At 48.6% G+C, this 22,493-nt stretch overlaps 1 protein-coding gene across 1 annotated transcript; it reads right to left on the bottom strand.

Moving 5' to 3' along the window:
* Positions 1–183: 183 nt before the first annotated feature.
* On the bottom strand, positions 184–5,866 carry CUNH9orf152 (chromosome unknown C9orf152 homolog). The gene is made up of 2 exons (XM_005085041.4): positions 5,094–5,866; positions 184–2,737 (listed from the first exon to the last, which is right to left on the bottom strand). The coding sequence occupies exons 1-2, from the start codon at positions 5,293–5,295 to the stop codon at positions 2,211–2,213; spliced, it is 729 nt and encodes a 242-aa protein (XP_005085098.1). The 5' UTR covers positions 5,296–5,866; the 3' UTR covers positions 184–2,210.
* Positions 5,867–22,493: the final 16,627 nt, after the last annotated feature.

Below are 22,493 nucleotides of genomic sequence, written 5' to 3'. Positions count from 1 at the left end.
CGTAACACAAAGCAACAACAAAGGCTACCAAAACCCCAAAGGGGACCATTCTTGACGAAGGATATCTCAAGTTGTCCTCTGGTTTCCACATACACATGAGCACACACTTGTGCATGAACACACACAGTACAGGTGCCAAAAAAAAAAAGTACATGTGAATGGAGAAGCCAAGAAAAAAAGGAATTTTTTTCCAGAAAGTGTTCTTGATTTTTATTAGAGTATTAAAAAAAAACAACAGTATCTTATTTTTTGTTCTTCAAAGGAATAACAACAACTCCTTAATATGAAGTGAGTTTTCGTGGGGGGGTCTGAGAGCATGTGGATGGGGGAGAGAGAATCTGATATTCGGCGGGGGAGGTACCAACACTAAATATTGACCAGGAAAGGATGACTCCTCCCAAAACACACACACACAGACACACACACACACACACACACACACACACACACACACGCACGTGCACACTCACAGACACACAGAAGTGGCTTTGTTTAAAATCGCATACTTGATACTGGGGAGCTAGACTCTGGGTTGGGGCTAATCAGGCCGCACTTGCTCACAGCAGCTGTTCCTCTCACAGCCTCGCAGCCACTGACGAGCCCCTTTCAAGCCAAGAATCTGTATGAGACTCCAGGAAAGAAACACATCCTCAGACCAGACACTACCCGAGCTATGCCCATCTCCAGCCCTCTTTACCTCCCCAGTGGATTTTTGGGATTCCTGCTGCTTGCCAGAGGGTGACAGGCACTCCACGCAGAGCCTATGAGTCTGTAAACAAACTCCCCTGGATGCCAGAAGAACAGCAGGCGTCCCTTTCATGTCACTTTTGGACTAGGTTGTCAGTTTTGGGGGGGCACCAGAGGACTACCTGTGGTGACACATCCTCCCACCAGACTGAATACCAGAGGGCTGCCCATGGTGACACATCCCACACCTGTACAATGGGTACACCTCAATAATAAGATGTGTACTTCCCTCCCAGCCCCCCAAATCCTCAGAGTCCCACATTCCTATTCCAGGACACCCCCTCCCCGTCCCCACGTGCCCTGCAATCCACAAATCAGAGACAGACTGACCATGGAAAACCTGCCTCTTCCTCTGAGACCTACAAGGTTATCAGTCCTGGCTTAGGAGCCTGCACTCCCTTTAGAGCCTGTCTGTCCATGGTGGTAGAGCTAACAGCTCTTCTAATAGACCTCTTACTCCGAAGGATGCGAGGCCTTCCAGGAGGGACCTTGAGTGATTCCCAATAGGCTACAAAGGGGCTAGTTTGTGGAGACACCTATCTTCCAAGCAGGGGGAATCCCTATTGCCATTTTTTCCCTCCCTCCAGCCCTGATTACTATGTGTTTTCAACCATGGAAGCTGTTTTGTTTGTTCCCTGTTTTGTTGGAGGATCTCACAAAACTCTTCACCTCCCGATTGCTGGGATTGCGCTCATTTGCCGTCCCCCCCCCCCCCCCGCACCTGGCTAGTGATTGGCGGACTTTGATATGAAGTTAAATGACAGAAAAGAACACAAGTGTAGGAGGAATGGAAAATTGATAGGAGGGAAGGCTGACAGGAAACAGAGTTTGTTGTAAGCTGTGATGTGCCATCTCTGTGACAGGCAAGGGAAGCCATCCTTTCCCAGAGGCCCCTTGAACACACAAGACAGTTTTTACCAGGGCTGACCACAGTCTGGGAGGCTGAAGATGAAATGATGCGATCGCCACTAACAACGGAACTGTTTCTAAATGTCCACACAGAACAACTAGAAAAAAAAAATGGTTCTAAATTCTCAGAGATCTTCCCAGAATATACAAAGAATCAGGAAATATTGAAAAAAAGAGAAGAGCTCCTGTAACCACCGATCCCCAGATTGTGAAAATATCCCTCTGGCTAAGGTTCCTGCTCGACTTCTGGGACCAAATGTTCTACTGGTCCCAACCATGGAAGAGCATCTAGGACTATTGGGATGTTTTTCTATACGACTAATGTGGGTAAGAGAGCACGTTCGTCTTAACAGAAGCAGTCGACTGATAGTCTCTTTGGTGGCTGAAGGAAGACCATTTCCCATTAAGAAGTTCATTTCCCATGATTCCTACAATGGAGGTGGTCCAATTGTTGCTTATGGTTCAAGGCTCTGCCTGGTCGTGACTCTGCGTTGTTTCTTGATGAGTTGATTGGTGGCCGCAAGGATGAGACACACAGGGTTGAGTGGAAAGCTTCAGGGTGGGCCGTATAAGCCCAGGTTCCGGGCAGCTTGGGAGATCCTGGGATGTTTCCTCTGGGGAAATGGATAATGAGCTGCTTTCCCAGACCTGTGCAGGTTCTTTGCGGAAGGAAGGCGCTGAACACTGGCTTGTGAACTGGAGGCCGCTGCCTGGAGTGGGATGCCGCCCTCCTGACTTTGACACTGCGCTGCCTCCAAGATTTCGGTTTCTTGTCGAGTCTTCTGACTGCTTTCCAACACATTAGAACCTCCCTCTGGAGAGAGCCTGGGTTCTGACCCTGCGAGGTAGCCCTTAGGGTTCCCTTGGTGGCTGGCTTCCAGGCGAAGGGTTTGGACCAAGCGATGCATCTCTAGGTACGTGTGCCATGGAGTCTCAGGAGCCTGACGGCAGCTTCTGTCGACGTCCTCCAGCATCCCCTCAACCTCAGAGTCAGTATCTTCCGGGGACAACGAGCTCTTTCTGTCCTTGTTAATCCAAACCACACTGGTCACCGATTCAGCTGGAGTAAGCGTGGTCCCTTCTGAGAAGAGAAGGCACAGCAGTGTGAGGTCCCTGGGCAGCTCCCTTTGAGAGAAACCCATAGGCTACACATTAAAGGAAGAGGGATCCTACATGCCATGGGGCCCAGACACCAGGACATTGCACACGTATACCCATACATGCAAACACACATGACCCGGCGTGTGCGTGTGTGCATGTGTGTGTGTGTGTGTGTGTGTGTGTGTGTGTGTGTGTGTGTGTGCAGTGATCTATATACGGTTTCTATGTCATTGCCTAGGACAGCATGCACGGGTAAGAAGGGATCGCAGGGACATGCCCTCCGGGGTGCCAGAATGCCAGTACCTTCCCCTCCTTTTCACTTCCTGGTCACCAGGAGGAGAGCACTGTCCGGCCCCACATGCTCCTACCATGAGGCACTGCACTGACAAAGATCTCAGACAACACAACCGAGTGGCCCTGAAATGAATCTTCTGGAACCATGAGTCAAAGCAGACCTCCTCTTGGGTTTTTTTTTTTTTCTGTCTGACGTTTCATTGCATGACAGGCACTCCCATCTGAATTCATTATACGGGCATCACGGGAGAATATTGTTCTTAGCTTATGGGGGTCTGTGTCCCACACGTCTAATGATGATTTTGTCACCGAGGCACCGAGAGTCCATGGACACTTCCGAGAAGTGTCTGTTTTCTCTCTGAGTGGGCTTCAGGCTCATTGCTGACAAAGAACAGTGGGGAGATGGTGCTGGGGGAAATGAGGCCACCAGGGAGCCCCTCTGAGGCCCGGTTTAATAAACCCAAAAGAATCAGAAGAACGAGAGGAGCAGAGGCAGCCATTTCTGCACATGGGTGCGGTATTACATGTGAGCCAGGGAGGGTGGTGATCTATCTGCTCGCACTTAGATCTGGGCTTGCTTTCGGAACGGCGGGCACACCAGCCTTCAAGGTACTCGGATGATCTGCCGGAATTTGAGGATAAGGAAAGATGGGGAGGCACTGGAAAACATGGGAGGTTAAAACCAGAATCCTGGGGCTGGAGAGATGGCTCAGGGATCAAGAGCACTGGCTGCTTTTCCAGAGGACCCAGGTTCGATTCCCAGCACCCATGTGGCAGCTCACAACTGTCCGTGACTCCTGTTCCAGGGGATCTGACAGGGAGGTCTTCATAGCAGGACGCCTTAAATTTCAGTTCCAGTCTGTGGTTCATATAGGACAAAGAGGAAGAGAGAAATGCACACCACACCACACACACACACACACACATACACACATTCGTACAATACTCATACCACACACCTAACACATGCCCACATGCATGCACACACACATACATGCACACACCACCAACACATGCACACAGAAGAAAAGAGGGAAGGGAGGGTCTGGCGGGAGGGGGTGGGGGGAGACACCCATGGCCTCTAGCCACACAGTGGAACCTTCTGCAGCAGCCCCTGCTCACAAATGCTTTAGGATAGGCTCTGCCTTCAATCTTCAAGCTAAAAGAGAATGTTCAGGAACTCAGAAGTTTCATTCTATGTTTTTCCTTTCATTTTAAAAAAGGCCTCAAAGGTTAACTTTAGTGACTGGTGTTACGTGTTTTGCCTGCGTGTACCTATGTGCACCACACGTGCTTGTCTGGTGCCTGTGGTACACTCCCCTGGAACTGGAGCGACAGATCGTTACGAGACACCATGTAGGTGCTGGAATAGACCCAGGTCTTCTGCAAGAGCAACAAGTGCTCTTAACCACTACACACACACACACACACACACACACACGTGTTTTATCTTCACAACTGTTTTGGTTTGATGTGGTCTGTGGGGGGATGGGGAGATGGCAAACGCAGGTTTTGTTCCAAGGCTATGTACACAATCCCTCCATAATCTATGACGCGACCCCCTATCACTGTGGAATGAACTCTGTCTCCCTGAGCCCTGAGTTCTGGCCCAGCCAGTTCCCAGAACTATGGAAGCAGCATAGTCTTTCTTATCCAAAGCCATTCTCTCTGTTTTGCCTGTGGATCTGGTTAAGAGGCTGAACCTCTATGGTCCCCCGCTGATCCTAGCTGGGGGCCAAGCCCACTCACCTGACCAGTCTAGCCGGATCAGAACTAGGAGAAATAGGCACAGAGACCGAGGAAACAGTGGCCGTTGGCCAAATACCTGGCAGAGGCCTCTGTTTCTTTGGCTAAGGGACAGACTGGGCAGAGCCACCCCAATCTAGCCTCCCTGGGCTCGGTTCTGACCGGATCGGCAGCCTCTCCTCTTTCCCTCTTCAGGTGGCCGACCCAGCCGCGGCCCTGCCCTCCTTGGACTTTCGGTTACCCGTTCCACCCACAAAAGTGCCTTTTTTTTTCTTCTTCCAGAACTAGCCCCCTACCTTTAGGGAACACCATCAGGTGGGCCTGGGTCCTCTGCTGTCTCCTCAGACCTTCATACTGGGCGCGAAGGAACCGGATGTTGACTGGAGGCCCTTGACCTGCCGTCTGAGTCCCGGAGCCCTCCGCCATTAAGCAGGAGGCCCCCAGCTCCAAGAAGTTGGGTAGGGCAGGGCACGGGCAGGCCAACCCTTTCATCCGCATCGCATCCGGGAGCAAAGCAAACACCTTGCTGCAGCTGAGGCAGGGGGAAGGGGGGAGGGGAGAGAAAGGGTAGGCGGTGGAGTGAATGTGAGGAGAGGGGCTGGAAGGATAAGGAGAGAGGGACCAGAATGGGGAGGAGGAGGGAGGAGGAGGATTGAGGAACAGCCAAGGTTGGTCCTCAACCAGAGTGGAAGGTTTGGGGAGAAGCCAAGAAAGGGGGGAGCGTAGGGAGAAGGAAGGGGTGAGGGGTTAAGAGGTGAGAGTGGAGAGCAGGGGTAGCTAGGGGTGGGTTGGAGGAGGTGAGGAAGGAGTAGAGGGTAGGAAGGGAAGAGCAAGCTTAGCTGCCACCGCCGCCGGGAGCTTTCTACTCCAGCTGCTCCTCGGGGTGGTGGTCAAGTTCAGAACGCAGTTCCAAGAGCTACAGTGAGATGCCAGTTTCCTGGCAGAGCTGAGCTGGGCTGAGGAGTGCCAGGCACCCGCTCGGCTCTGCACAGGGGGCCTGAACTTAACAAGGCCATTAAAACCTGCTGGTTTAATGAACAACCGTCAAAAAAAAAAAAAAAAAAAAAAACACCTTGAGCAGCCCGTGTACAGGATCACCCTAAGGTCTCCATTGCAACCCCCAACAACCCTTCCCGTGTGTAAAAGCCCAGCCACAAAGTCTGCCATGCCTGCGGAGTCCAGGGGAGCGCTGGCAGGCTTCGAGCCCGCCAGCCCCACCTCTTTGACATTTGAGCGGCCTCTGTGATCTTGACCTTTTCCAACCAGACAATAAGTGGGCAGTTTATTTTGCCCACAGCTATGGGGACCCTCGCCCCCTGTTTGCCAGCCCTTTGAACGGCAGACACTGCCTGCTCTTAGACTAGCTCTCTCAAGTAAATCCTTTTCTTCCTTCCAACGTACTGGATGCCCGCCCAGTACTCTTGCAGAGCAATAGGTGAGGAGGCCCGGGGAGGGTAAATCTACAGTGGGCAGGATAGTTAGTTCACCTGGGCTGCTGTAACAAAGGCCCACAGACTGGGTGGTCCTCGAAGCAGACATTGTTCGTTCGGTTTCACAGGGACCAGGAGTCCAAGATCAAGCATGAGCAGAGACAGTACTTCTGGGGGCTGTGTGGGAGGGTCTGTTGTTCTACGCGGCTTGCTTAGCTTCTGCTGGCTTGCTCTGGCTGCCTGGTGATCTTCGTCTCATGAAGGAATGGCCTCACCTTTGTCTCCTTGTCATGTTCTCATGTATGTCTTGTCTCTCTCTGTTGGCATGTTCTCCTTTTAAAAGGACGCCAGTCATTGGAGTAGTGCTTAACCTAATAATCTCACCTATCTTTGGCTAGTTTTGGTATGGGGTTTTTTTTGCCATTTTTTTTTATATTGAGCTACATACACATTTTTTTTCTCCACTGCCGCTCCCAACCTCATCTCAGTTCAAGTAATTAAACTGGCAATGAACTTACTTCCAAGTAGTGCATGTTGTGGGCTCCGGATTTAGGATTTCAGCAAGAGAACTGGGGTTGAGGGGACATGATTCAGTGCCTGTCAGGTAGGACATGGCAGTTCCATTCAGAGAGACAGGAAGGGGAGAGGAGATGGCAAGGGGGGGGCAGGAAATGGGGATTTGCTTTAGGTGTTATAGTTGGGGTGTCTGTGACCCTTTCTGGCAGCAGGAGGGAGTTGGGTGCTTGATGGGGAAATCTCACCTGAAAATGCCATTGTTTGTGAAAATGATAGTTTATTATTATTGGAAAAGTTCCTTTGTTGGGAATATACAGAATCGGTCCTCCCTCCCTCCCTCCGGTTCGTGAATTGTATGTGCGTATTTGTACGGGTGCATGTGCACATGTGTGTGCCTGTGTGCCTGGCAGTCAGAGGTTGGTGGAGACCGCGTCCTCAATCCACTCTCCACATTGTTTTATGAGGCAGGGTCTCCGTGATGACCTCGGAGTGCAGCGATTTGTTTAGGCCGGCCAATGCTCTCCCAGAATCTGCAGGTTTCCATGCTCTCAGTGCTGGGTTTCCAGACTCATGTCCCCGGTCTTCTCTTTATGTGAGGCTGGGGATCTGTATTCAAGTCCTTATGTTTGCACATCAGTCACTTAACCAACTGAGCCATCTCAGCTTGCCTCTTCCCCTTCCTCCCTCCCTCCTCCCCTCCCTCTTCCCCTTCCTCCCTCCCTCCTTCCCTTCTTGTCTTGCTTTTTTTTTTTTGACTTTTGAGATAGTTTCACTTTGTAGCCCAGGCTGGCCCTGAATTCACGGCTATCCCCCTGCTTCGGACTCCTGCCCCCACCCTGAGTGCTAGGATTATAGGCGCACAGCCATATCTGGCTTTCTTTCTCATTAGTTTCCCACTAGCGTGTCCATGTGTGAATTCGGCACGCGAAGAAGTCCGCCTTCATGCTCTCCTACTTTCTTCCTCCTCCTCTCCTATCCCGGGCCTGCGTTCTCCTCTGTGGTGGGGAAGCTCGTGGTAGACAGTGTTCACATTAAGGCACAGGGGGAAGCAGAGTGATGGGAACCAAAGGTGGGTGTGGTGGTTTTAAAGAAAACGCCCCCCCACAAAGGGAGTGGCACTATTGGGAGGTGTGGCCTTGTTGGAGTGGGTGTGGCCTTGTAGGAGGAAGTGTGTCACTGTGGAGGCGGGCTTTGAGGTCTCATATATGCTCAAGCCATGCCCAGTGTCTCAGACCACTTCCTGTCGCCTGTGCGAGATGTAGGACTCTCAGCTACCTCTCCAGCACCATGTCTGCCTGCACCATGATGATAATGGACTAAATGTCTGAAACTGTAAGCTGCCATGCCAATTAAATGCTTTTCATTTACAAGAGTCGCCATGGTCATAGTGTGTCTCCTCAGCAATAGAGGCCCTTACTAAGACAGTAGGTGTAACCCCCAATAACCATCCCCAACCCAACTAATGATCAACTCCCAAACACTCCATAACCTCTTGAAAGAGTGTCCTAAGTTGGGGACCATGCATAAAACATTCCAACCATAACAGGTGACCAAAGATGGGGAGGACAGAATGTCCTTATCTTCCCCTATGGAGTAGCATCTGAGTGTCTTCTGAGGGAGATTGGCTATCTTCCTGGGGACACAGTAAAAGCTCCACTGTGTCCTTCCCTGAGCATTCTTATCAATTAGTCTGGAGTAGTATCAGGACATTTGCCCATTTCTATACTTACTTGTGTTACAGGGAGCTCACCAGAGATGACTTCCTAGATACAGTGTGCAGCCAATTAGAAGTCCTTATTCCAGCTGGCTGGGACCATGCCCAAGTGTCCAGAACATGTTTTTTTTTTGTTTTGTTTTTAAGCAGAAACCACATCCTGGCATCTCGCTCTGTCTCTGGAGGGAGTTGCAGCTCCGTTGAAGAAGTAAGCAGTTTGGAGCAAGCAGATGTAACAGAAGCTAAGATAGTTAGCTAGGACTTCCTGACCTTTGGTTCCTAGGACAGTTAGGTAACTTTTCACGGGATTCTGCACAAAGGAGATAAGATTCCCGTTAAACCTGAAATGGCCTTGGCATGAGTACAAGATGGAGGAACCTTTGAGCTGTCTCTCCCTGCCACACCTGCTGCTCTGGGGAAGCCTGTTTTCCGGCTACCCGAGACTCTCGCTCGTTAGAGGACAAGTTCTAGGAGAGAGAGAGAGAGAGAGAGAGAGAGAGAGAGAGAGAGAGAGAGAGAGCTTGTTCTGTTTTCATTTTTTAAATATGAATTCCTATAGCCCAGGCTAGCCTCAAACTTGGTGGACAGCCAAGGCTGGCTTGAAGCCCTGGTCCTCTGGCCTCCACCTTCCTAGTGCTAGAATAGCAGAGGTTTGCCCCAGCTTCATCCCAGTCTTTCCTTTTCTTTTTAAAGAGACATCTTTTTAAATTAATTTATGTTTTCCTTCAATCCCAGTTCCCCTTCCCTCCGCCCCACCTCCCTACTCCCCCCTCCCCCGTACCTCCCATCTACTCAATGGAGAGAGTAAAGCCTCCCCTAGGAGGTCTACTAAGTCTGTACCATCATCTTGTTGAGGCAGGACCAAGGCACCTCCCCACCCCCAACACCCCTGTGCCTAGGCTGAGCAAGGTCTCTCTCCATATAGAATGGGCTCCGCTAAGTCAGTTTGTGCATTAGAGTTAGGTCTTGGGCACACTGCCAGTGGCCTCATATATTGTCCCAGTCACACCATTGTCACCTATATTAAGGAATCTAGCTCAGTCTTATGCAGATTCCCCATTTGTCAGACCTGAGTCAGTGATCTCTCATTAGCTCAGGTCAGCTGATTCTGTGGGTTTCCCCATCATGGTCTTGACTCCTTTGTTCAAGTTATTACTCCTCCCTCACTTCAATTGTTCTCCAGGAGTGCAGTCCAATGGTTAGTTGTGGATTTCTGCATCTGCTTCCATCTGTTTCTGGAAGAGGCTTCTGGCTTCTCTGGGGTTGTAGATTGTAGGCTGGGTGGGTGTCTATTGCTCTATGTCTGGTATCCACTTATGAGTGAGTACATACTATATTTGTCTTTCTGGGTCTGGGTGCCCCTGATATCAACCCACACATCTGTGAACACCAAATTTTTGACAAAGAAGCTAAAAATAAAATAAAAAATAAACATATTCAACAAATGGTGCTGGTGGTGCTGCTATTACCTGACTGTCAACATGTAGAAGACTGCAAATAGATCCATATCTATCACCATGCACAAACTCAAGTCCAAATGGATCAAATACCTCAATATAAATCCATTTGAACCTCATAGAAGAGAAAGTGGGAAATACATTTGAATGCATAGGCACAGGAGACCACTTCCTAAATAAAACACCAGTAGCATAGACACTGAGAGCACCAACTAATAAATGGGGACCCCCTGAAACTGAGAAGCTTCTGTAAAGCAAAGGACACAGTCAGCAAGACAAAACAGCTCCCTAAAGAATGGGAAAAGATCTTCACCAACCCCACATCTGACAGAACACTGTTTTTACCCTCCAAATCTTTAACTTCTTTGGAATTAATTGTAGCATTAAAGTACTAGGTATAAGGCAAGAATGTAGCTATTTTTTCCCTGTAGACTATTTTCTAATTGTCACACTTACCACTTATTGAATGAATCTTCTTTTCCCTGTGGTTTGTGTGTAAGAAAAAAAAAGGGGGGGCAACCATCTGCCACCTCGGGTCTGTCTTTAGAAATAAATGACAAGCTGGGATTGAGGCAGGTGCCCTTCCGGGAAAAGGCAGGACTTCTGCCATCGCAGGGCGCCTTTCTTTGTCCCAGCAGATTCTCCAACCAATCAGAAAATAATGGTCAAAGCTGTTGGGTGCAAGGCCCAGAAGGAGGGATGAGATGGGATGCTGTCTGTGTAAACATCTTTTCCTGTGCTATGTGCGTTTAAATGCCATCAAACCCGTGAGGTGTTCTTGCGGTAGATGGACGTGACATGAGGTAGCATAGCAGGGCTGCTTTTAAAGAGGACCCCCCCATTCCCACAGCTCTCACTGGTGTTTACAGTAAAGGAAATCAGGCACAGCCCCCCCCCACCAGCCCCCGGGATCCAAGAATTCATCTATAGCTAATTCATTGAGCTGTAGGTGGCCACAGGTGTCCCTCACTGCTGGGACCCTGCTCTGGAGAGACTGATTGTCTCGGCTGATGCAGAAAGGTCAGCCTTGGTGGGTGGAGAGGTTCAGAGGCTTGGAGAGGAAGCCCTTAGGGCAGCTGGCGTGATAGGCAGCCAGGTGTTCTGTAGGCGTCAGGATGGACCCTGCCCTGCAGAAGGACTTCAGCTCCGATGTTCCACTGGAGACTTCATGAAAACTCAGTTCTCTGGTCTCAGCTTTTCCTTTCCCTACAGCAATTTTGTCTGGTATGAGGTGGCCAGGAGAACCCCAAAGGGTGGGATCACAAGGGAAGGGAGGCCTCCCTTGGTCCTGGCTCCAGGAGGCGGGGCTTCCTCTGACGGGCGGCTGTGATTTGTGGGTCTCCGCGGTAAGCAGCAGTGCCCGAGGGAGTGCCAGCTGTGGTACTGGAAAGACTCGGTCAAGAACTATGCCAGAGCTGACTACCTCGCAAACCACACGTTCTCAGCCTTCCAGAATAAGGCTCCTGCATCTGCAAGGAGAATAGGGCTGAAAAGATGTGTGAAGACAAAGGCTGCATACACTGAGCTCCAGCTAGTGGGTCAGGATGAGTTGTTGCGGGGGAAATGTGCACAAGTTTTACTATTTTAGCTATCTTTTTTAAATAAAGGATTTAAGTGTGTGTGTGTGTGTGTGTGTGTGTGTGTGTGTGTGTGTGTGTGTTTGGTGTGTATGTAGGACAGGTACACACACATGCAGGCCAGATGTCAGATTTTTCCAGAATGGGTTCTCCTCTGCATTATTTTTTTCCCCGAGGGTCCCTCTGGCTATTTCTGCTACCATGCTGTGTACTCCAGGCTAGCTCCCAGTCAGTTAGCTCTCCTGCCTCTGACTCCCGTGTCAACGTAGGCATGCTGGGATTACAGATCCGTGCTGCTGAACCTGGCTTTGTGCATGGGTTTCTGGGGACAGAACTCAGGTCACCAGGATTGTGTAGCCGGTGCTTTCATTTGCGTAGTTAGCTTTTCCTGTGTGTCTAAGCTCTGTTGATCGTGTGGATGCATACAAACCGTATTGATTGTGTTGTCTTAGAGTTTCTGTTGCTGCCATGAAACACCGTGACCAAAAGCAACGCGGGGAGGAAAGGGTTGATTTGACTTTCACTTCCCCATCATAGTACAACGGAAGGAAGCCAGGACAGGAACACAAGCAGGACAGGAGTCTGGAGACAGGAGCTGATGAAGAGATCAGGAGGAATGCTGGTTACTGGCTTGCTCTTCATGGCTTGCTCAGCCTGCTTTGTTATAGGACCCAGGGCCACCAGCTCTGGGCGACCTCGCCCAAATGGTCTGGGCTCTCCCCCTGTCAATTATTAATTAAGAAAATGACCCACAGTCAGATCCTATGGAGGCTTTTCCTTAATTGAGGCTCTCTCACTTCAGATGACTTTAGCGTGTGTCAAGTTAACACGAAACTAGCCAGGACATGTGTATCTCAAAGGTGTTAAATATATTCATGGTATCACACCTTTTCAAAAAATGGAATAGTTTTCCATTGTGTGGGCGCACCGTATTTCACTTATCCGTTCATGAAGTGATAGACATGGGCTTGTTAACCTCCCTTTGGTATTGTGAATGATGATCTGTGAACATTGATACATGGGCATTTGGGCTCCTGCATTCAATTCTTTTGGAAATTCGGATCAGAATTCTGTAGCATGAATAATAAAAACCCAGAAACAGATATTTGAGTTAAAGTTGAAGATCAGAGAAGCAAAAACATCCAGCCACTGGCTCTTACCTCTACCTCAGACTGCCTTGTTCTCCACCAAACCTCAGACTGCCTAGACTGCTCCTGTCTCCTGCCGATTTATATTCCTCTCTAGTCCTGGGATTAAAGCTGTGTCACCCCAAATTCTGGGATCAAAGGTGTGAGCTCTGTTTCTCTTTTAGACTTATTTAATCTTGTTTAGCCCAGGGTGGCTTTGAACTCACAGAGCTCCATCTGCCTCTGTCTTCTGAGTGCTGGGATTAAAGGTGTGGCCACCGCTGCCTGGGCTCTATGGCTAACTAGTGGCTTAGGTGTGTGACTAACTGGTGACATGTGTGTGTGTGTGTGTGTGTGTGTGTGTGTATGACTAACTAGTGGCTTAGTTCTTAACTAGGTGTGTGGCTAACTAGTGACTTAGCTCTGCATTCTGATCTCCACACAAGCTTTATTTGTTAGATTGCAAACAAAATATCACTACCAGATTCTGTTTGTGGTATCTCTATAGCTAACTTTCTGAGGAATATGTACAAATTAAATTTCATTTCACATAAGAACACTGTGAAATCCAAGCAGTTGACCTGAGTTCGATTCCTGAACAGCGCACCAAACAAACAACCCCAAATGCTGAAAAGAACAAAGACACTCTCCTCTTTAATCTTTTACATGAAGAGCCCATCTCTAGAAGATAACTTTTTTCTCCAAGATTTACTTATTTATTTTATGTATATGAGTGCTCTATCTAATGCCAGAAGAAGGCATCAGATCCCACTGTAGATGGTTGTGAGCCACCATGTGGCTGCTGGGAACTGAACCCAGGTTCTGTGGAAGAGCAGCCAGAGCTCTTAACCACTGAACTATCTCTCCAGTCCCCCCCCTTAAAGATAAAGTGTGGAGATATATTATTTATGATTCATTAAAGCTTGTCAGAGGATTCAGAAAGCAAAGTCAGTCATACGTTACAGAGATTAGGTGGTGGTGGTACACAACCTTTAATGCCAGAACTCAGGATTAGGAGGTTGACAGATCTCTTACATCAAGGCCACCATGGCCTACACAAGAGTGAAGAGTAACTGAGCTCATGTCTTTAATCCCAGCATTAGGGAGGTATACTAGGCAGGAGCAAGGTCTCAGAGCTGGCATTCATTCTCAGGAGTCTCCAGTCACACTGAAGAGAGCATAGCAGTCTGAGTGAAGCCGGGAGTAGTTTGAGGATCTCCCCTTTGGTTTGAGCTCAGGTAGGGGTAAGAGCTAGTGGCCAAATGCTTTGCTTTTCTGATATTCAGCTTGAAGCTTGAACCCCAGTATCTGTCTCGGGGTCTTTTATTTTTCATGTTACAATTGTCTTGTGTATCCCAGGCTGGCCTTGAACTCATGTATCCCAGGCTGGCCTTGAACTTCTATGCAGACAAGAATGACTTTGAACTTCTCTGATCTTTCTGCCTAGACCTAAGTGCCAGGATTACCGTACTTGCCACCACACCTGTTTTACATGATGCTGGAGAGAAGAGTCCAGGACTTTCTGCACACTAGGCAAGCTCTCTACCAACCGAGCTGCAGCTCCAGCCTCCCTGGGGGACATATTAAACCCACCCACTTCTACTAAGAGCCCAGTCTTTCCTTGCTCAAACCCAAGGCAGCATTTCTCTCCAAGACCCCTGAAAGGGCTTCTCGGCTAGGTTGTTTGCTTCCTCTCCCGTACTCTCCTAAGCCTTCTCCTCAAACAGGTGGGTGTTTCCAGAAAGTACAAAGCCAACAGAACTTTTAGAACCCCTCCGTAGCTTCCCAGCGCAGTCAAACTGGCAACGGAGTCCTGCTCCGACCAGCGAGGCGATACCTTCCCTGTCTCACTCACAGCTAGCCTCCACTGCACCCTGCTTCCTCAAGTTATAAAGATTTCCTAAGTGGGTTACAGATCCGCCTAAGACTGAAAGTCACAGACCCAAGCAGTTCATTCAACTTGCTGCAGCCGCCCACAACACATTGTATTCCCTTCTAAGAGCATGGGGGAAACAAAGGAGGAAAGTTCTGTTACTTTGTTTTTTTCCCTCATTTTGTTGAAAGGCCCTGATGTCTTCTCCTGGGGACTTTGGTATGTGCTATTCCAGGACGTTGCTTACCGCCGACTCTGCAGCACACGCTTCTCCTTGCTAGCTTCACTTCTCAGCTTCTAGATAAGACGCAACGTCGGGGTCAAGACTCTGGGTGAAGTCAGATGAGGTGGGCTTGTAGTTGATCTTTCTACTCTCAGCAATGTGCCTCTGGGTGGGCTGTCTCACTGCTCTGCGCCTGAAGGAGGAGCAATCCGCAAAGAGGGTGAGCAGCTGGGCTTGAGCAAGCAAATAGATTTCATTGAGAGCTTAGGTTCTAGGATGACTAGCATGGTGTAATGATAGTAGTGGCATGCAATGAAAATAGTGTTTTTGTTTGTTTTTTGTTTTGCTGAGCAGATGGCTGAACAGAGAAACCATTGTTAAATTAAGAAACTTCCAGGACAACTCATGACCCGTTAACTGTCTGTAACCTTTGCCATGAGCCACACCCACAGAGTGTGGCCACAGAATTTTATCAAAGTGTGTTTTGTTGGCCAAAGCAGGTGTCCAGTAGCTTAGTTGCAAGGAAGTCTGGGAAATGTATTTCTCAAAAGTTTCGCAGAAGCTGGCATAGTGTCACAAGCCTTTAAATCCCAGCACTTGGTGGGCAGAAGCAGGTGGATGATGAGTTCAAGGCCAGCCTGGTCTATAGAGTGAGTTCTAGGACAGCCAAGGATACACAAAGAAACCCTGTCTTGAAAAAAGAAAAAAAGAACGAAAGAAAAAGAAAAAAACTCCAAACAAAACAAACAAAAACATAATTAGGATTCTGTATCCAGAATGATTTTTTTTGCCTTAATTGCATTATAGGTTTTTTTTTTTTAGGGACACGTTTTATCACAGGAAATTATCATACTGTTCAAAGAGATCTTGCGGGTGTCTGGATGAAAACCTGTATCTGTTTGGAGAGGTTGCGACCCTCGTCATCTTTTCAGCAAATACGAAGAGCAAACGATAACAGGTTGATGACTGCTTATATGGTAGCCAAAGTGGTGAAGAAGTCTTTTGTGAGTTGGACTCATTGTTTGTGAAGACAGACCAATTTCAGGTCTTGAAATGAAGGTGAGAGTTTTACTTTTAAATTTGTTTCATGACATGCCTTTTTGTAGAGACGCAACTGAGCATCATTTTCAAGCAGGGTTGTTAGCAGCTGGTTCACTCCTGGCGCTGGTCAACTCCAGCCTCTGCATTCTAAGACCTTTTTATTGCCCCAAACAGACACCCAGAAGCCCTGGTGAAGTCCCCGCCCCCTTTCTCTGCTCCCCCGGCAATCGCCAAGCTGTTTCCAGCCTTTGTCTGTTCCGGACGCATCACAGGAGCGCGGCTTCGTCATCTGCTTTTGTGTGTCTGGGGCTCTCACTCACGTGCTGAGGACCACGTGGGCCGCTGCATGCGCCCCTGTTACACTCCTTCCTCCTGTTGAGCAACGTCTCACGGTACAGACGCCACACTTTCCTTTCGGAGAAAGGGTTCTACTCTGTAGCCCAGGCTGGACTCAAAACTACTGTGATCGCCGGGCGGTGGTGGGGCACGCCTTTAATCCCAGCACTCGGGAAGCAGAGGCAGGCGGATCTCTGTGAGTTCAAGGCCGGGCTGGACCGACAGCCTCCAAAACAATACAGAGAAACCCTGTCTCATAAAACAAACAAACAAAAAAATTACTGTGATCTTTCTACCTTAGCCTCTCAAGCGTTCACGAGAACCATGCTCTCTGTGCGCGCGTGGCTCGTTTTATGAACTAATAAATATGTTATGTGTGTGGGTGTTTTGCCTGCATGTATGTCTGTGTGCTACATGTGTGCTCGGTGTCCACAGAAGCCAGAAAGCCGGTGCCGAGTCTCCTGGAACTGGAATTACAGATGGTTGTGAGCCATCATAATTACTATTCTGGTGATTGTATCTAGGTCTTTGGCCTGTGGCAGGGGAAGTACAACTTGAATGTAAGTCTCCTACCCTCTAGTGGACACCTTGAGTCATGGCCACACAAAGAGCTCTGAGAGGATTAACACTCTGAACAGAAACGGCTCCTGATGGCCCGGAGTCCCAGTGGTAACATAACTCAGGGGCATGGGGACACCTGCCTGCTGCAGGCTGCCTTCTGGGAAGCACAGTGGGCCTCCTCATGATCTTGGTGCTGGCATCCCGGGGGTTTACTCTTCCTGGGCTGCAATAGATGTGTTGTCATCATCCAATCAGATGGTCTGGCCTGTAAGGTCATCCAGCTAAGGTCTACCCTCATACAGGAAGGTGGGAAGCCCAGCTAATAAGATCTCCAAAGTGGAGCAAGAAAAATCCTCTTCACCCATGGCCAGGGAAAAGGCATGAGAAGAATTTGAACCATGAAGGATTTGAAAATCAGAGCAAAGGATGTCTGTTGTGAGATTCCCGCCTGGGTCTCGTGGCTGTCTCAGCCCCCAGAAAACACACAAGACACTTATATTAATTGTGAGGCTGTTGGTCGTTTGCTATGGTTTCTTATCGACTAGCTCTGACTTAATTATTAACCCATAGTTACTAATATATATTTTTATAAGATCTTATCTTACCAAGGATGCAGCCTCATGCATCCTCTCTTCCCAGAATCACGTGGCAACTCCCCACTCTTGACTACATGTCCCAGAATCCCCCTCGACTCCTAGTCCCACCTATCTTACTACCCTATTGGCCAACAGTGCTTTATTTATCAACATATACACAGGACTTCCCCCATCAGACGTCAGGTGTGGAAGTGGCCAGGGCTGCCTTCTGTCCTCGTGAGATGGCAGGCAGCAAGGGAAGCTGTCCTATTTACTCTTCTATCCCTGTGACAAGACACCACGAGGAAGACAACTCATAGAAGAGTATGCTTAGAGCTTACCAGCTCAGAAAGGGAGTTCATGACTGTCAGAGGGGACAATGGCAGCATGCGTGAATGCAGGTGGTACTGGAGCAGTAGCTGAGAGCTCGCATATCCGTGTGTTTTAAACTCAGAATTAAACCCAGCCACTTGAGTTATGCCTGGTGGCTCTCAAGTGATCCCTGCACTTGGGAGGTGGAATCGGGGAAGGTCAGGAGTTCAAAATCAACCTCAGTCTACAGAGTGAACTTGAGGCGAGCCTGCAATGTGTGAGACTCTATCCCAGGATCAAAACAAAACACAAGGAAACCACCAGCAACAAGTCAACAAGGAATTCCCCGAGAAGACGCCATATGGAAACACCCAGAGCTAAAACGAGCAAACCAGAGCTATGAGTATTGGCTCACGCCCATCATTCAAACACTAAGGAGGCTGAGTCAGGAGAGTTGCTGTGAGTTTGAAGCCAGCCTGAGTATCACACTAAGTTGTGGGCTGGAGAGACCAAGCCCTAGGTACTTTTCTGCTGGGATGATAAGATAACCTAACAAAAGCGGCATAAGAGAGAAATGGTCTGTTAGATCGGCAGTTCCAACAGTCTGGCCTGGTTGAGAGGGTAAGATGGCAGGAGTGTGAGGTCCGTCTGTCCCACTGCAGTCGCAGAAAGGGATTACAGGAGGCCGGCCCTCACCGACAGACTCCTGCCGGGAAGGCTCTGTGTTCTAAAGGCTTCAAAGTCTTCCTGAACGTCACCGGCGGCTTGGGATCATGCGTTCAAACATGTGAGCCTGTGCGGGAACACTTCATATCCAAACTGCAACAAGCCGCCCCCTCTCAAAAACAAAGGAAAACCAACCAACGAAAACCCACTGAAAACAACCGGCTGAGTGACTTTAAAAAAAAAATTGCGCCGGGCGTTGGTGGCACACGCCTTTAATCCCAGCACTCGGGAGGCAGAGGCAGGCGGATCTCTGTGAGTTCGAGGCCAGCCTGGTCTACAGAGTGAGTTCCAGGACAGCCTCCAAAGCCACAGAGAAACCCTGTCTTGAAAAACCAAAAAAAAAAAAAAAAATTGCGTGTGCTGGGGTCATGTGACACCACTTCATTTCAGACCACAGAGTGTACTTTTGAAACTTGCCGGTGTGCAGCCAAAACCTAGAGCTGCTGGAGTATCTAAGTGGCTCCTTATCACTCAGAGTGACATTTGTCCTTTTCGTTCCTGGCTGTTTGGAGCAGGGATTTTCAGGGGAGGGGCAACAGAAAGGTAAGGGATTGCTTGGGGGTCTGCGTCTTCTCAGTTCTCTGCCCTGGGTCCATCTTCGCACAGGATCTACACTCTGTGCACAGATTCCTGAACTCTGCACCCCTCACACAGGCTCAGGGAGGCAAAGTACATCCTACGGCTGGGCTGCACAGGCTTAGCTTTGTCCACTCCCTCTGACCTGACAGTGTGCTCTGCCTCGTTATTCAGGCTGTGAGCGGAATCGGCTGCATTCCAAGAGCCAGGGCTCTGCTCTGTTGTTCCCTTGCACTATAGGAATGTGAATCTGTGCGTGGATCTACATGTGCGCACTAAACTCAGCGAGGGGGGGGGGAGCATACTGAAAGTCCCTAACCCTAAAGGCCTGGGCAGTGGTGGCACACGCCTTTAATCCCAGCACGCTCAAGGCAGAGGTAGGTGGATCTCTCTGGGTTTGAGGCCAGCCTGAGCTGCAGAGGGAATTCCAGGACATGGAGAAACCCTGTCTTGAAAGACAAAAATCAACAACAACAACAGCAACAAAAAAAAATAGAAAAGAAAACCCCTAACCCTAATGCTAGCCACTTCTCTCTTTTTAAAGCAAAGTTTGGATCTGCTGCTCGTTTCTTTGTCCCTGACTTTGTGGTTTAGCTTGGGACTTGTGTACACTCTGGAGTCCTTACATCTTTCAGGGCAAGTTTTCCAATCTGCTTGCATCCTCATAGAACATGCTTCTTTTATTTATTTTTTTATTTAATTTTTTTCATATATTTTGATTATGTTTTCTCCTCCTCCAACTCCTCGCAGACCCTTCCCACATGCCTAACTTTATATTCTCTCTCTCTCAAAAAACAAATATGACCCACAAAAAGGAAAATCACAACAAACAAGCAATAGACAAATAAGAGAAAAAAATGCCCCAACAAAACAAAATGGAACAAAAATTGCGCGCGCGCGCACACACACACACACACACACACACAAAACCACGGGATTCTTTTTATGTTGGCCACTGTTCCTGGTCATGGGGCCCTGCCCTGGAGTGTGGCTGATACTCCCAGTGACACTCCATAGGAGAAAATATATTTTCCTTTTGCCAGCAGATGCCAATTGCAAATAGCTTACTGCTTGGAGTAGAAGCCCACATCCCCTTTCTCCTTCAGTGCTGGGACTCCGTCTGACCTGAGTCTGTGCAGGTCTTGTACAAGGTGCCATGCACAGTTTCCTGGAGGTAATCTGTCACTCCCGATTCCTTTTTTATTTTTTTACTTTTTGGTTTTTCAAGACAGGGTTTCTCTGTGGCTTTGGAGGCTGTCTTGGAACTAACTCTTGTAGACCAGGCTGGCCTCGAACTCACAGAGATCCACCTGTCTCTGCCTCCCGTGTGCTGGGATTAAAAGCGTGCGCCACTACTGCCCGGCTCACTCCCGATTCTTAGCATTTCCCTGCCTCTTCTCCCACGTAGCCACCTGAGCCCACCGGTAGGGGTTGATGAAGACGTCTATCTCATTTAGAACTGAGGGTTCCAAAGTTTCCCACTCTCCGTGTTAGCTCCCATCTACTTCCAGAAACTTCTCTGATGAGAACCAAGTGAGGTACCGATCTACGGGCACAAAAATATGTCATTAGGGGGTGTTTATAGCTATGCTCCTCTAGCAAAATAATAATAGTAGGCTCCCCGTGGGCCTGTGACCTATCCGGTCTCAGATTCTTGGACACTTTAGCAGTGCCAGGTACGGAGTTCTGTCTCACGGTGCTGACCATAAATCCAATCGGGGAGTGGTTGGCTATTCCCATAACTTTTGTGCCCCTGCTGCGTGAGTGTATCTTGCAGCCAGGTTGCATTGTTTACGGGTTGTGTGGTTTGTAGCTGTGTGATATGGACGATCACCTTCTTCCCTTCAGTAGCGTGGGAATACCTTTCGGCACTGGGAATGCCAGTCAGTGGTGGGGGTGAGACATCTAGTTGACTTCCTCACGTTTAACGTCATAAGTAACTACTATACTCAGCAATAGGGCCTTACCAGCAGGCTGTGGGGAATAACCATTAGCCTTGGAAATAGCCTCTGATGTTTGGGGGTTTCCGTGGGAATCCCCTTTGGCCAATGACTCAGCAAGATGCAACCTATTCCTGGCACTGGAGGTTTTACTGGACATAGTATATCTAGTTTGGGGATTGTCTTCCCTATTATTTGGCGATTCCGTTTAGATTCCTTTCATATATGTATATTGGAAGCTTCTCCAGTAGTAGGTCTTCATGTTTTTTTTTTCAAAGTTTTGTTTTTTGAAACAGGGTTTCCTCTGTGTAACAGTCCTGGCTGTTCTAGAACTCACTTTGCAGACCAGCCTGGCCTCAACTCACTGAAATCTGCCTGCCCCTACCTTCCAAGCGCAGGAATTACAGACCCGTGCCATCACCACTTGGCTCAGCTATTGGACGTTTGTTTAATGATACATTCTTTTATGTTGCACTTATTTAACTCTGGGCAACTGGTTACTTTGCCTGTCAAAAACATTTGGTTGGCCTCATAGAGAGCTGAACAGCCAACAGCAAGGCAGGAGAAAGGACAGGCGGGGCTGGCAGGCAGAGAGAATAAATAGGAGGAGAACTCTGGGAGGAGAGGATCAGGGAGCAAAAGAAGAGGGAGAAAAGGACTCTAGGGGCCAGCTACCCAGCTACGCAGCAACCCACGAACCAAGAAGTAAAGAAAGGTATAGAGAAATAGAGAAAGTAAAAGCCCGGAGGCAAAAGGTAGACAGATTAATTTAAGAAAAGCTGGTTAGAAAAAAGTCAAGTTAAGGTCAGGCATTCATAAGAAAGAATAAGCCTCTATGCATGTATTTGGGAGCTGGGTGGTGGGCCCCCAGAGAGAAAAGAGCATAAAAACAACCAACTACAAAAGACTTCAAAGATGGATCTCTGTGAGTTCGAGACCAGCCTTGGATACAAGAGCTAGTTCCAGGACAGCCTCCAAAGCCACAGAGGAACCCTGTCTCGAACCCCCCACAAAAAGATTTCAAAGGAACATCAAAAAAGATGTCAGTAAATGCATGGGAGGGCATTTAGTCGCCACAATAGGCATAAGACAACCAAAATATTTGTGTTAATTCTCTTCCTCTTCTGGTAGTTCAACAACAGTTAGCTGAAATGGCAGTTACCGCGGATAACCTAATTAAACCAAATACACTGTGGGCAGCATCATTCCCAAGCAGGGAACCCTGAAGTGTGTAAGGGTGGAGAGAGCCAGTGAGCTGGGCAAAGATATGCCTTTATAATCCGTTGTGCTCTGCTGTTGACTGCAGGTGTGATGTGACCATGTGCTACAAACTCCTGTCACTTTGTCCTCCAGCAGTGACAAACTGTGACCTGGGATTGTCTGTTAGTGTTATGGAACACCCCGATACTTAGAGATAAAACTAGACTTTATCCTTACCTTACTCCTTCTCTGTTCACCTCTGTGCTTAGCTAGGATGTGTCTTCAGAACCCATCTCCTGTTAATTTACATACAGACTTGTAATGGGATCCGGCCTGGGTTCCTGTCTCTGCTTTAGTTCCCGAATAACACACGCGACACTGTATTAATTATGAAGCTGCTGGCTGTTTGCTTGGCTTCTTATTGGCTAGTTCTGACTTAATTATTCACCCACAATTACTAGCATATATTTTATAAGGACTTATCTTTCCGAGGACGCCCTCCTGATGTGTCC

The sequence above is a fragment of the Mesocricetus auratus genome, unplaced genomic scaffold (assembly GCF_017639785.1).
Source record: "Mesocricetus auratus isolate SY011 unplaced genomic scaffold, BCM_Maur_2.0 Super-Scaffold_6730, whole genome shotgun sequence".
NCBI lineage: Eukaryota > Metazoa > Chordata > Mammalia > Rodentia > Cricetidae > Mesocricetus > Mesocricetus auratus.
This window is presented reverse-complemented; position numbering and strand designations above follow the sequence as displayed.